This window comes from Nomascus leucogenys, chromosome 23, assembly GCF_006542625.1.
Source record: "Nomascus leucogenys isolate Asia chromosome 23, Asia_NLE_v1, whole genome shotgun sequence".
NCBI classification, from domain to species: Eukaryota; Metazoa; Chordata; class Mammalia; order Primates; family Hylobatidae; genus Nomascus; species Nomascus leucogenys.
In genome coordinates this window covers 27,892,437-27,904,952 of record NC_044403.1, presented here as the reverse complement: position 1 = coordinate 27,904,952, position 12,516 = coordinate 27,892,437, and the positions used below count along the sequence as shown (strand labels likewise).

The window sequence follows — 12,516 nt, the reverse complement described above, 5'->3', positions numbered from 1 at the left end:
GTGCCTCTCAGGACATGGGCATTTTCCTTGGGGATAGAGCAGAGGCAGCCCCTCCTTTGGTCCATGTAGGAGGACTTCCTGAAAGAAGTATGATTTCAGGAGTTGTTTGAATGACAGGAGAGAAGCAGTTCAGTAGACTTCTAAGGAAAGATGATTTAGATAAGAAGGTTAGGAGGCAATATAAAGGCAGGAGTGGGAGAACTGAGCTTACATTCTTTAAAAGCAGTTCTAAAATGTAGTCTTCTTGTGTCAATAAGCTATGCAATTCATTGGCTGTGAAGCACAGGTGATTTTTTGTCTCTTCTGCAGGTGTGGCAGTGTGGAGGGAAGATTGAGATTTTGCCCTGCTCCCGGATTGCTCACCTAGAGAGACACCACAAGCCCTATGCCTTGGATCTCACGCCTGCCTTGAGGCGCAATGCTCTGCGAGTGGCCGAAATCTGGATGGATGAGCACAAACACATGGTCTACTTGGCCTGGAACATACCTCTCCAGGTGAGCCATGGAATTGAACAGCAGCACGGAAGAATGAAAGAGGAGGAGGTGGTGGTTATGTAATGGGGGGGGATAAAGCAAAAGTGGCATCGCAGCCCTAAAGAATTAGGGTAAGGTCCTGCTGGTGTGATAATAATGGCTCTTAACATTTATGTAACAGTATAGTACTGTATTCTGGACCCTTCTATATATTAACTTATTAGCCATCACAACATATGTAGGGGATAGGTTTTATTTTTATTATTCTAAATTTTACAGATGAGGAAGCTGAGGCACAGAGAGTTGGAAGAAACTTGTTTAAGGTAATGCAGGGAGTAAGATTCAAACCAAGGAAATCTGGCTTCTAAGTTCCATGTTCTTCATCTCTCTTTTAAAATGGGAGATATAAACATAGCAAGTATGATGTGGGGTGGTGGGAGAAGGCACTGTAATCTTGTTGGATGCCCAAGAATGAGGATAGCACTCTTTTTTAAGTTTTTTTTTTTTTTTTGGTAGAGATAGCGTCTTGCTATATTGCCCAGGCTGGTCTGGAACTCCTGGCCTCCCAAAATCTTGAGTTTGAAAGTGTTAGCCCCTGCACCCAGCCAAGGATGGCCTTCTTAGCTAAGCCCACATCTTATACACTGGCTGCTTAAGGTCATGCTGTGCTATCTTGTGTCCCTGAGCTCTGGCTCCGGGCTAGAGCATGTGGAGCTGTGTTGGCCCACAGGGAGGAGTCATCTCATTGACAAACTCATCCTTCCGTTGTAGTGGGTTCTAATGTAGCCCCCAGAAAGCCAGGGAGTCAGGATGGTGGATAACTGTGGGTGGACCTAGAAGAGAAATTCTGGAAGGACTCCTAGGGTCAGGAGCCAGGTTAACACTGGGATCACTAGGTCTGGAGACTGTAAAAATGTGCAGAAATGCCTGAGCCTTCTTTATAATTTAAAGATACCAAAATGCTTCCTTTCATAATCCAAGCTGCCAATAACCTCTTACAGTTGGATCATTGTTTGAAGAGAGATGGGTAAGGGTTGATTCTGATGTCCCAGTATACGAAGGTATGATAGGAAAACAAGTACCCTCCAGGACATCCCTAGCTTTTTTATTTCCACACAGTCATATTGTGACTGTCCCAAGCTATACAAAGAGTTGTCTGTAAAATACTGAACCGTCAAAGGATGATCTAAATTTTTACATGGGATGATCCAAAATGAGCCCCAAAGGAAAATTCTGGGAAGAGGGCAGATACACAAGTGGTTTCTGCTTTTTCTAATTTGCCTCTTTAGTATTATTTTACATTGATTCACCACAAATATCACTTCTAAAAAAGTCTCTTTTAATCTCCAAATCTTGGTATTAGAGTATTCCTTCCAAAAGCCTTTTCTGGCCATATCATGAGAAGTATGTTGGGTTGTATTGATGTAAATATCATCTCAAACAGGAGCAATCTGCGTAAGCTTATGAGGAGAGAGAAACCTGAGTGGCCCCACTATGCAGGCCTTGAAGGAGCAGAATTTGAAAGAGCAGAATTTTCTAGGGTTTAAGGTTTTTCCACTTTCTCTGGAAATATAAAATATCAAGGTTACTTCACAGGCTATCAGAAAAATACTCAGTTCCATCATGCGTGGTCCATACCCACTGGTGGAGTGAAGGAGCTGTTAAAAGAAAAACCTCAGCCAAATTAAATTTAAAGGAGTTTAACTGAGCAATGAATGATTCGCAAATGGGGCAACACCCAGAATCACAGCAGATTCAGAGACTCCAGTGCAGCCATGTGGTGGAAGAAGATTTATAAACCAAAAAAAGGGAAGTGACGTACAGACATCGGAAGTGAGGTACAGAAACAGCTGGATTGGATTGGTTACAGCTCCGTGTTTGCCTTATTTGAACACAGTTTGAACAGTGGACAATGGATGAGTGGCTGAAGTATGGTTGCTGGGATTGGCCAAGACCCAGCTATTGTTACAGATGCATAGTCCTAAGTTAGGGTTTCAATCTTGTCTATCTATTAAGATGGGTTGCAGTTCGTCCACAAGGACTCACATATAGAAATATGGAGTCCTTCTCAGGCCATATTTAGTTCGCTTTAACAGAGCTTTCATGAATCAAAGCACAGAAACACTTGATGTTTTATTTACAGAACTCTGGAATAGATTTTGGAGACATTTCTTCCAGAATGGCACTCCGGGAAAAACTGAAATGTAAAACTTTTGACTGGTACCTGAAAAATGTTTATCCACTCTTGAAGCCAATCCACACCATCGTGGGCTATGGAAGAGTATGTATTATGAAATTGCACTTCGGATTTTAAATGTTTGACTGTGAAAGACAATGCAGCCTGAATCTTGTGATTGCCTGTCCTGCCCAAGACGCCCTTCCTACCTCCGCTTTTTCCTCAGCTCTTTGCCCTCAACCCTCTCAGTTTCCTTTTGTCCCTTGCTCCCCAATCCCCATCTCTTTTCCTTCTCTCTGCTTCTACACCCCTTTAAAACTGTAGCTCTGGCCGGGCGCGGTGGCTCACGCTTGTAATCCCAGCACTTTGGGAGGCCGAGGCGGGTGGATCACGAGGTCAGGAGATCGAGACCACGGTGAAACCCCGTCTCTACTAAAAATACAAAAAATTAGCCGGGCGTGGTGGCGGGCGCCTGTAGTCCCAGCTACTCGGAGAGGCTGAGGCAGGAGAATGGCATGAACCCGGGAGGCGGAGCTTGCAGTGAACCGAGATTGCGCCACTGCACTCCAGCCTGGGCGACAGAGCGAGACTCCGTCTCAAAAAAAAAAAAAAAAAAGAAAACTGTAGCTCTTGCCTGGACCCCTCCCCCCTCTCCCATTTCTCCACCAGCTGCAGCCATTGGCCTTGCCCACCTGAACTCTGCAGAGGCCCCCCTCCCTGTGTGTGTGGTGATGGTCTGAGGTGATGGGTGTTTCCAGGATGTGGGCAGCGCAGCAGCACCTCCCTTCGGCATTGGTCTGTTTCCCAGTGCTTAGAAGATGCCTGCCAGGATTCCAGCCCTCTGCTCCTTGTGGCTGGTCGTTCCTGGTGTCCTCGGTGTGTTGGGGAAAATGTAGGCCCTGGGAGGGATGGGGCCTCATTCTCTGCCCTTTCTAACAGTGTTGCCGTGTGTTTTGTCCCTTCAGATGAAAAACCTATTGGATGAAAATGTCTGCTTGGATCAGGGACCCGTTGCAGGCAACACCCCCATCATGCATTACTGCCATGAATTCAGTTCACAGGTATCTTCCACAATCTTCCTGGCCCTGCCTGGGCAAGTCTGTCGTGGCTCAGCCCCTGGTAACATTTGCTGGGTCTGGACTCCCTGATAGGTGATGGGGAGGCAGGAGAGGAGCATCCTGGGTAAGGGTGAAACCCTGACCGGCGCTTGTAACTGAGCACGTCTTAGCTTCTTCAGAAAGCCATGGCAACGTAGTTCCATTTCAGTTACAGGGAGGATAGGTAGAAAGGCTATGCTCTGTCACATTCATTCTCCATGGTGATATTTGCATTGACAGTCACCTCTGGTCCCTTCCTTTTCCCTCCTCACACTGCTTCCGCCATCTTCTCACTGCTACTGGAAAGCCTGGGAAAGTGGACAGGTGAAGCCACCTGTGCTTCTCCTGTAGAGAAGGAAACAGAGCTAGAGAGGATGGAGGCTGAGCAGATGCTCCTCCAAGGGATGGAAGGGCCCTGGCACCATGTGGAAGGTACAGTCAGGGGACTTTTTTGTTTTTTTGAGACGGAGCCTCTATCTGTCGCCCAGGCTGGAGTGCAGTGACGCGATCTCGGCTCACTGCAAGCTCCGCCTTCTGGGTTCACGGCATTCTCCCGCCTCAGCCTCCCTAGTAGCTGGGACTACAGGCACCTGCCACCATGCCCGGCTAATTTTTTGTGTTTTTTTTTTTTTTAGTAGAGACAGGGTTTCACCGTGTTAGCCAGGATGGTCTCGATTTCCTGATCTCGTGATCCGCCTGCCTTGGCCTCCCAAAGTGCTGGGATTACAAGCAGGAGCCATCGCGCCCGGCCGGGACTTTTTTTTTTTTTTTTTTAAGAGACAATATTCACATCTATCTTCTTACTTTGCATGCTGCCCTCATAGCAACCTTTTGAGGCATGCACAATAGATATCATTTCCACTTAGTTGAAAAAATGGAGGCACATTAATAACCTACCTGTCCAAGCTCACTGAACAAGATAGTGTCAGACCAGGAATTTAAAGGGTTTTCTGACAACAAACCCATAGCTGAGGCCTACAGTGACAGATTCTGGAGTTCAGTTTTGTTTTCTCTTCAAAGACAAGCTTCTTCATCCGTGTAAACTATGATTCTGTTGGAACCCGCCTAGACCTGGCCTTCTCCCTGGATTCAAGGGGAGACTAAGGAGAAGGAAGCAGAGGTGGCTTCATGTTGTCCAGGAAGGTTCAGTGCTCCTGGTGTGACTGGGTGTCTAGAGGCCCCAAGATCAGTCTTCCTGCTCTCCCTCGGGCTAGGGTCTCCTGCTGGCTGACGATGCCTATGGCGAGTCCTCTGCTTTTTTTTTCTTTTTTTAGAATGTCTACTATCACCTAACTGGGGAGTTCTATGTGGGACAGCTGATTGCAGAGGCCAGTGCTAGTGATCGCTGCCTGACGGACCCTGGCAATGGGGAGAAGCCCACCTTAGAACCATGCTCCAAGGCAGCTAAGAATGGACTGCATATACATTGGGATTTTAAACCGGTGAGTGATGTGTTTTTTTTGTTGTTGTTGTTGTTTGTTTGTTTTTTGAGACTGAGTCTTGCTCTGTAGCCCAGGCTAGAGTGCAGTGGTGCAGTCTCGGCTCACTGCAACCTCCGCCTCCCAGGTCCTGGTTCAAGCAGTTCTCCTGCCTCAGCCTCCCTAGTAGCTGGGATTACAGGCACATGCCATCATGCCCAGTTAATTTTTGTGTTTTTGGTAGAGATGGGGTTTCACCACGTTGGCCAGGCTGGTCTTGAATTCCTGACCTCGTAATCTGCCCAACTCAGCCTCCCAAAGCGCTGGGATTACAGGCATGAGCCACTGCGCCCGGTGAGTTATGTGTTTTTTAAAGGATAGGTATATGAAAGGTTCAGATTTGATTTGATAGTGTTTTAGAAGAATTACTTCTTGCGGCCCCATGTAGGGAAAAGATTGGAAACAGGGAACTGGGTATGAAACACTGAGTCTCTTGACTAAGGCAGGGGTGGTTAAGGAGAAGAAAGATTGGAGTCTGTTGTAGCTGAACAGTTGAGAGTTTGGGCGCAAGTCCTAGCTCAGTATAGCAATTTCCTTGCCCTCTCTGAAGCTCAGTTTCCTCATTATCAAATGATGGAGATGATAATATCTTCTGTATGCGACTTTTGGGAGGATTAAATGAGATAGAGTGTGTAAAGCATTTCACATGGTGCCTGGAGCAGAAGAGTGTTCAATACGCATTAGCCATTGGGATCCATTTATTATTAATGATTATCAGAGGGTGTGGAATACTAGGCTGAAATCTGACAGAGGCTAATGTAGAAGCTCTGCCTTTAACTTCAACATCAAATGACCAAGGACAGGGTGGAGGGAATCTGGCAGAATTCATGTGACGATGACTCGAGGGTCTTGGCTGACAACAGTCTATGGGGAATGTATAATGGATGGGGTTGCTCCAAAAGCTTCTGCACTTTTGGGCCTGTTCGTTAGGAAGAGGCAGTACCTCCTGGAGGGAGCTACTGCGCTGTCTCTGACTGTGTCTCTGAATGCGGCACTATGCTTGGTTCAGGTGCCACACGGACAATCTAGTTCAACAGTTTCTAACTTTTCAAAGTTAATGACCCCTCTGAGAATTCATTGCTAGCTATGGAGTCTCTCTCCAGGAAAACATACATATGAACCTGTGTGCAAGATTTGCTTACAGTTTCAGAGGTTTTTTGCATCCTAGATTAAGCTTCCCTGAACTAGACAATATTGATTAGAAGGAGGAGGGTAATGTCTTCTCAGTCTCTGATGCCTCACTTTAAGCTCCAGTTCTATGGAACTACATGTAATTCAATGAAAATCCAGGTTCCCTCTGACCTTAGGCCTTTCTGCAGGTATCATTCCCTCTCCTCCCGCTTCTTCAGCAGGCCAACTACAAAGTGTTCCCCTGGCCTTAGACGTCGGCTCCCTTGGGAAGCCTTCTATGACCCCAGAGGAGTCAGTCGGGTGGTTCCTGTAGGTGCTCTCAGGGGCGCTTTTGTAGCCCTGGTCTCACCGTCTCTTGCAATTGTCTGCTCACTTGCTTCTTTTCATCATTTGGCTGTGAGCTGGAGGGCAGGGCCTGGGGTTTGCTGTTTTTTCTCTAGCATCTGGCACAACCCCTAGAACACGGCAGGCACTCAACAAATGGTTGCAAAGCAAATGGAAGATTGGCAGACTGGAGATATTAGCTTGAAAGGCTTGTTAGGCTTATGGATAGAGAAAGGTGATGCTGTCTTCGTGAGGAAAAGGGAGCAGATTTGTTTAATGTCGCAGGAGGGCAGAACTGAGACCAACAGATAAAGATTAAGGAGGCAGATTTTGACTTAATGTAGGAGCAAGGGGAGAACTTACTAAAGGCCTCACAGCTTCAGGTTTCCTATGGAAGAATAGGCTGCTGAACATAGTGGTGAGTTCTCCGTCAATGGCAGTCATCAAGCACAGCATGTCTGAGCATCTGGCAAGCCTAGGGTGCTAAATGAGGTTTTGATGTCCTTAGTTCATGTGAAGAAGACTACCACAAGTTTACTTTGTTTTTAAAAATTAATATTCACTGTATTCAAGTTATAAATTAAAACATTTAATGAGAGTGTGTGTAAAGCATTTAGCATGGTACTCGGTGCAAAGGAGCGTTCAAAGAATCATGATTTTTCTTTAAGCTTTTAAGTTCAGCTTACACATTTTATTATTTTATCTATAAGCCTAACAAGTTTTGACAATCCCCTTTAAAGAAGATTTTTTAATTTAATAAATTAAATTCCATTAAACATGTTGAGCTGTATTTACAAATTTAATACGTTAAATTTCCTTTCTTAAGAACTTCAATTACCTGACTTTAAATTTTTCGGTTCTTAAGTTCTCGTAAATGTTTCAGAAGTGTTTATAAAGTCAGTAAAATTTCACCATCGAGTCACCAATTTAATTACTCAAATACACATTTTAAAATTGCTATCACAAGATTAATCTGTAAGATGCCAATTTTCTTAGATACAAATACTTAAAAATAGTAAATATACACAGAATCTTTGGCAAGTACTATGTATTTGATTCCCTTAATAGCTGTACTTTATCCTAGACCTCCTATGAATTGAAGATACAATGTATTCTAAAGAAATAATATTTTTAGATAAAATTTTCTTCTCATTTTTTCATATCTTTTTTTTCTGTTTTTTTTTCTTTTCATGATAACAGCCTACCATTACTAAATAAATAATTATGCATTCCAAACATTTTGAAGGTTGGCTTGCCAAGAAAATTTTGGATGATTGCCTTCTCAGCTGACTGATGCTACTGACAGAAAGAGATTTGGGTTGGCTGTGAGATCTGGAAGGCAGGACATCCAGGGAAATTGCCAACCATTCTAACATACAGGCTGGGTCCATTTCTATGGCCACTATGTCAAGAACCACAAAAATTGAAAAGGGAGGTGATCATGTAATTTCTGGTGTGTTACCTAATATTAAGTTAGTGTTGAGTGGGTTCACTCCATCTAATCCTTTTCCATCCATCTTACCTCTTAGGTCTACAATTCTTTCAGATATGAAAAATGATACTTGATTGAATGTTGGGGTCTTCTGGTTCTCATTTTACTTTGTAGACACAACTTACAAATTAATTTACTAAAAAGTTACCAAAGAAGTTTTCCAAAATTGAGAGGGAGATGGGACTAGATCATCCCTTTGTTTTCTTTGATTTCATGATTCTGTGTTTTGGGTGTACCAGAGGAGGCTGTGACCCCTGTGACTCACAAGAGAGCCAGTGATAGGGCAGGGACCCGGTTCAGGAAGAGAAAGCCTAGCCAGACACATGGACTTTAAATTGAGGAGCACAGCATTGAGATAGTGATGCCACTGAAATAAGGGGGCATTTGGAGAAGGTCATCCATCTTCGGGGTGAAGCTACAGCTCACAATACAAAGAGGGTCTCTGTGAGTAGTGAGGAGAAGGAGAGCACTCATGGTGAGGGGTTGGAAATGTGGGGAAAGAGAAAGTGGGGAGGGAGTGCTCCCACACACCGCTGGTGAGCATGGAGACTGGCACAGCTCCAGAAGCAACTTGCCCACGTGTAGGAAAACCAGACACTCCTCAGAACCCAAACCAACTACAACCTTTTTTAAGGCACTGATTCTCTTTTAGGACAATATCTTTACTTAAAGAATAGTACAGAACATAGGCCAGGATTAATTTAGAAAATATCTTAATACTTATCACAGTGAAACACAAGAAAAAATTAAATGTCCAACAGTAGGGGGGTTTTGCTCATCTCTTGAACTGAATATTATATAGCCGTTCAAATGATGTTCTGAAGAAATCTATTTCAAAAAATTAATAAAATTGGAAAAGATATATATAGAATGTTAAATTTATAAAAAGAAGCAAGATGTAAAGACCACATATACAATGTTGTCTTGATGAGTGCTTTTATATACTTTATATATAAAATATTTTAAAATATATTTTTTATAAATACAGTTCTAGTCCCTCATCCCCTCCCCTGAAAGCCATCAGCGATCCTGAGGACATGAGCTCATGGATGATCTCAAAGGAGCTGCTCCATGCCCACCTCACCTGCCAGCAGCCCATGTGCCCTGAGCCCTGGCCATTTATTTTAAAGTATTTTATGTATTTGTAAAATATATTTTCCAAGTTAAAAAAGAAGCATCTATTACTTTTGTAAAAGTGAAAAAGAAACAAAAACAAAAATCCTTTAAAAACTCTGACAGGCAGCACCCCAAAATAAAAACCAAAACGGCCAGGTGCGGTGGTTCATGCCCATAATCCCAGCACTTTGGGAAGCCAAGGCGGGCAGATCACAGGCTGAGGTCAGGAGTTTGAGACCAGCCTGGCCAACATGGTGAAATCCCGTCTCTACTAAAAATACAAAAATTAGCTGGGCGTGGTGGTGGGTGCCTGTAATCCCAGCCACCTGGGAGGCTGAGGCAGGAGAATTACTTGAACCCGGGAGGCGGAGGTTGCAATGAGCCAAGATCATGCCACTGCACTCTATCCTGGGCAGCAGAGTGAGACTCTGTCTCAAAAGAAAAAGAAAGCAAAACAAAACAAACAAACAACAAAAGAAACAAACCCAAAACAAAAATGTGAAAGATCCAGATGAACACAATTTGAAAGAAACTGGAGGATATATGGAACACTGTCAAAGGTCATGTCACGTGGAATTTGAGTGGAAATAGAAAATAGACCACTGACTTTGTCTAAAAGGTCACAATAAATTATAATAACCAAGAGTTATTGAATATATATTTGCACCATGCAAATGGCAGAGATGAACTAAGATTTGTTGCATGTTTCATGTGTCAGGCCCAAGATTGTCCATCAATATTAACCCTAATTTTAACCTTAATATTAACTCTGAACCCATTTTATAGATGAGATTGACATTGAGACTTGGAGGGATTAGGTAATTTGCCCAAGTCCACATGGTTCATATGTGGTAGAGCAAGGGTTCATCCCTGACTCTGTAGCACTAAAGCCGATCATGTTCCCAGTTATAAACCTTGGCGAAGTCCCCTCAACGGGAGAGGCAGGAAGCTGCCTCAGAAGCTGAGATTCCTGAATGTAGCTTCTGCTCCAGGCCCACAACACAGTTTCCCTGAAGAGGGAGAGAAGCACAAGGTGGAGGTGACCCTGATGGGTCTCATGGGATCAGGGGTGAGGACGTGGAGAGGAGGGCCAAGTTGAGAAGGCCTGCGGTTCTCACAGATGCCTTCGCTCCACGGTAGTCAGTACTGACCCAACGCTTCCATCTCAGGAGAGGCTGAGGGCATCACACGAAGCCAGCGCAACTTCGCCTGGTTGGTCAGTTTGCCGTGGGGCTGGTAAAGGAATCACGGGGTGATCTCATCCTACACTCTGCTTCCCTTTCTCCCCTGAATGACTTGTGGAGCACTGAGGGGTCCCTCAAGAATGTGGCTGAGCGCAGCAGGGAGAGCAGGGCTAGAAGAGTTGATGAATTACTGAGGCATTGCAGCACCTTGGCTCTGTCTCTCTTCCCCTCCAGGGAGGAGCTGTCATAAACAGGGACACCAAGCGGTGTCTGGAGATGGAGAAGGATCTCTGGGGTAGCCACATGCTTGTGCTCCAGACCTGTACCACGCAAGTGTGGGAAATCCAGCACACCGTCAGAGACTGGGGTCAGACCAACAGCCAGTGATCCTCAGACGGCGCTGGATCTGGGTCATCAATTCTTGCAAGTGGAATGGCTTCTACTCCTAACACTCCCAGCTTCTTTCTCAGTGAGAAAGAAAGCATGTGTATGTCTGTTTACGGCGACTTCAGGTGGGGCCTATTCGTGTGCCGGGGTGTCTCTGTTGGAGAGAGGAGAGGAAACTCTGATGCCTCGTCCCCAGCTTCCCTGGGAAGGTCGTGATATATATCAAATGCCATTCTTGGAAACTACTTGAAATAACCAGCATCTTTTGGCTGTTACGTAGGGAGAGAAGGAGGAGGATGGAAGTTTATCTTTGACTTCTGCCCACGATGTTTAGCCTTCCTTCCCGACAGCTACTGTCGCCATCTGCCCCACACCTCCTCCCCAGCTCATCTGCTTGGGGACTCCCCAGGCTGCCGGGGGCCATTCCACGTGAGAGGCTGGGCCCTCCTCAGGCCGGCAGCGTGACAGCTCTTCAGGTGGCACTAATTCTCCCTCCTGCCTGGACTGACCTGAGAGATGCAGAAAATAGATAAGTGACTTTTAAACATTCCTCCATTCATCCTCTCAGGGCAGTTTTATTTGGATTATCAATCTCTCCCACACCAAAGAGATTCTGGAGGCTGAGGGGAGGAGAGAAGGCACCTCGACTCATCACAGCTGTCCAGGGGACCGTGTGTTGAGAAGGGTAAGAAAACCCAGGGCCATCGGAGCCTTTCTCTTAGTAGGTCATAACATTTAATGACTTAATTACCTATTCCCTCCCCCTAGTCTTGCAAATTATGGAGAAGATGAGGCTTGAATCAGAGGGGCATCGCTTGTTGGGGGCAAAGAAGAGATTGCGGCAAAATCTTAAAACTAGGGATTCTATGGCTGCCCACTGGATAACTATTTTCTGCTAGTTGGTGCGTTGGGAAGATATATCTCAGCCTGCCAATTTTTGGCAAGGTCTTGGAGGCTGGTGGGACCGGGCACCATGGTGGGAGAGGAGGTAGGATGGTCCTGTGTGTGTGGTGTGTTGTGGGATTACCCTCCAAGCATGTGCTCCCAGAACCCCTTCTTTAGAGGGCCACTTTTCTCTCTTAGTCCCATGTCAGGGCTGCCTGGAAATGATTTGGGGAATCATTAGGTTTTCTTTAGGCATTAGGCAAGCAGGACAGTGATAATTTGGTACAGAGTTTAATCAATTAAAACTTATAAAAATGAACTTTTAAAAGTGTACAGGTTATAAATAGCTTGATTAAAATTTCACTATGAACACTGCCATATCAAGAACTAAAACTACTGCAGATACGATTTTATTATGAAAAAATCAAGGGACAAGATGAATGTTAAGCAAATGTATAACTTCCAGCTTCTGCCTGGCAAATTGAAGGGAAAATGCAGTTCACAGCAAAGTTTTGAAAAAGCATGTACCCAATAGAAAGTTGGATAAAAGACACAATACCCTTAAACATATGAAAAGATGTTTCACCTCATTCATAGTTAGAGAAATGCAAATTAAAACTGTATTGAGATACTTTTCACTTAAATTGGTAAAAATTAAAAAGTAGGACAGCACATTCTTTTGGAAGGGCTGTGGGAAACAGGCAATCTTATACATAAGGCAAACTGGGGATATTTAGCAATATCTAAAGAAACTGTATATACATTTTCTATC

The 12,516-nt window shown here is 44.6% G+C and overlaps 1 protein-coding gene across 1 annotated transcript in view; it reads left to right on the top strand.

The window, feature by feature from the left end:
• The window catches only part of GALNT8 (polypeptide N-acetylgalactosaminyltransferase 8), a 41,225-nt gene extending 30,204 nt beyond the window's left edge, over positions 1–11,021 (top strand). Inside the window, exons 7-11 of the mRNA XM_030804872.1 lie at positions 310–495; positions 2,618–2,755; positions 3,616–3,711; positions 5,022–5,189; positions 10,707–11,021. Of these exons, the coding sequence (XP_030660732.1) occupies positions 310–495; positions 2,618–2,755; positions 3,616–3,711; positions 5,022–5,189; positions 10,707–10,859 (741 nt within the window). The 3' untranslated portion in view covers positions 10,860–11,021. The remainder of the gene's footprint in view (positions 1–309; positions 496–2,617; positions 2,756–3,615; positions 3,712–5,021; positions 5,190–10,706) is intronic.
• The last annotated feature ends 1,495 nt before the right edge of the window (positions 11,022–12,516 follow it).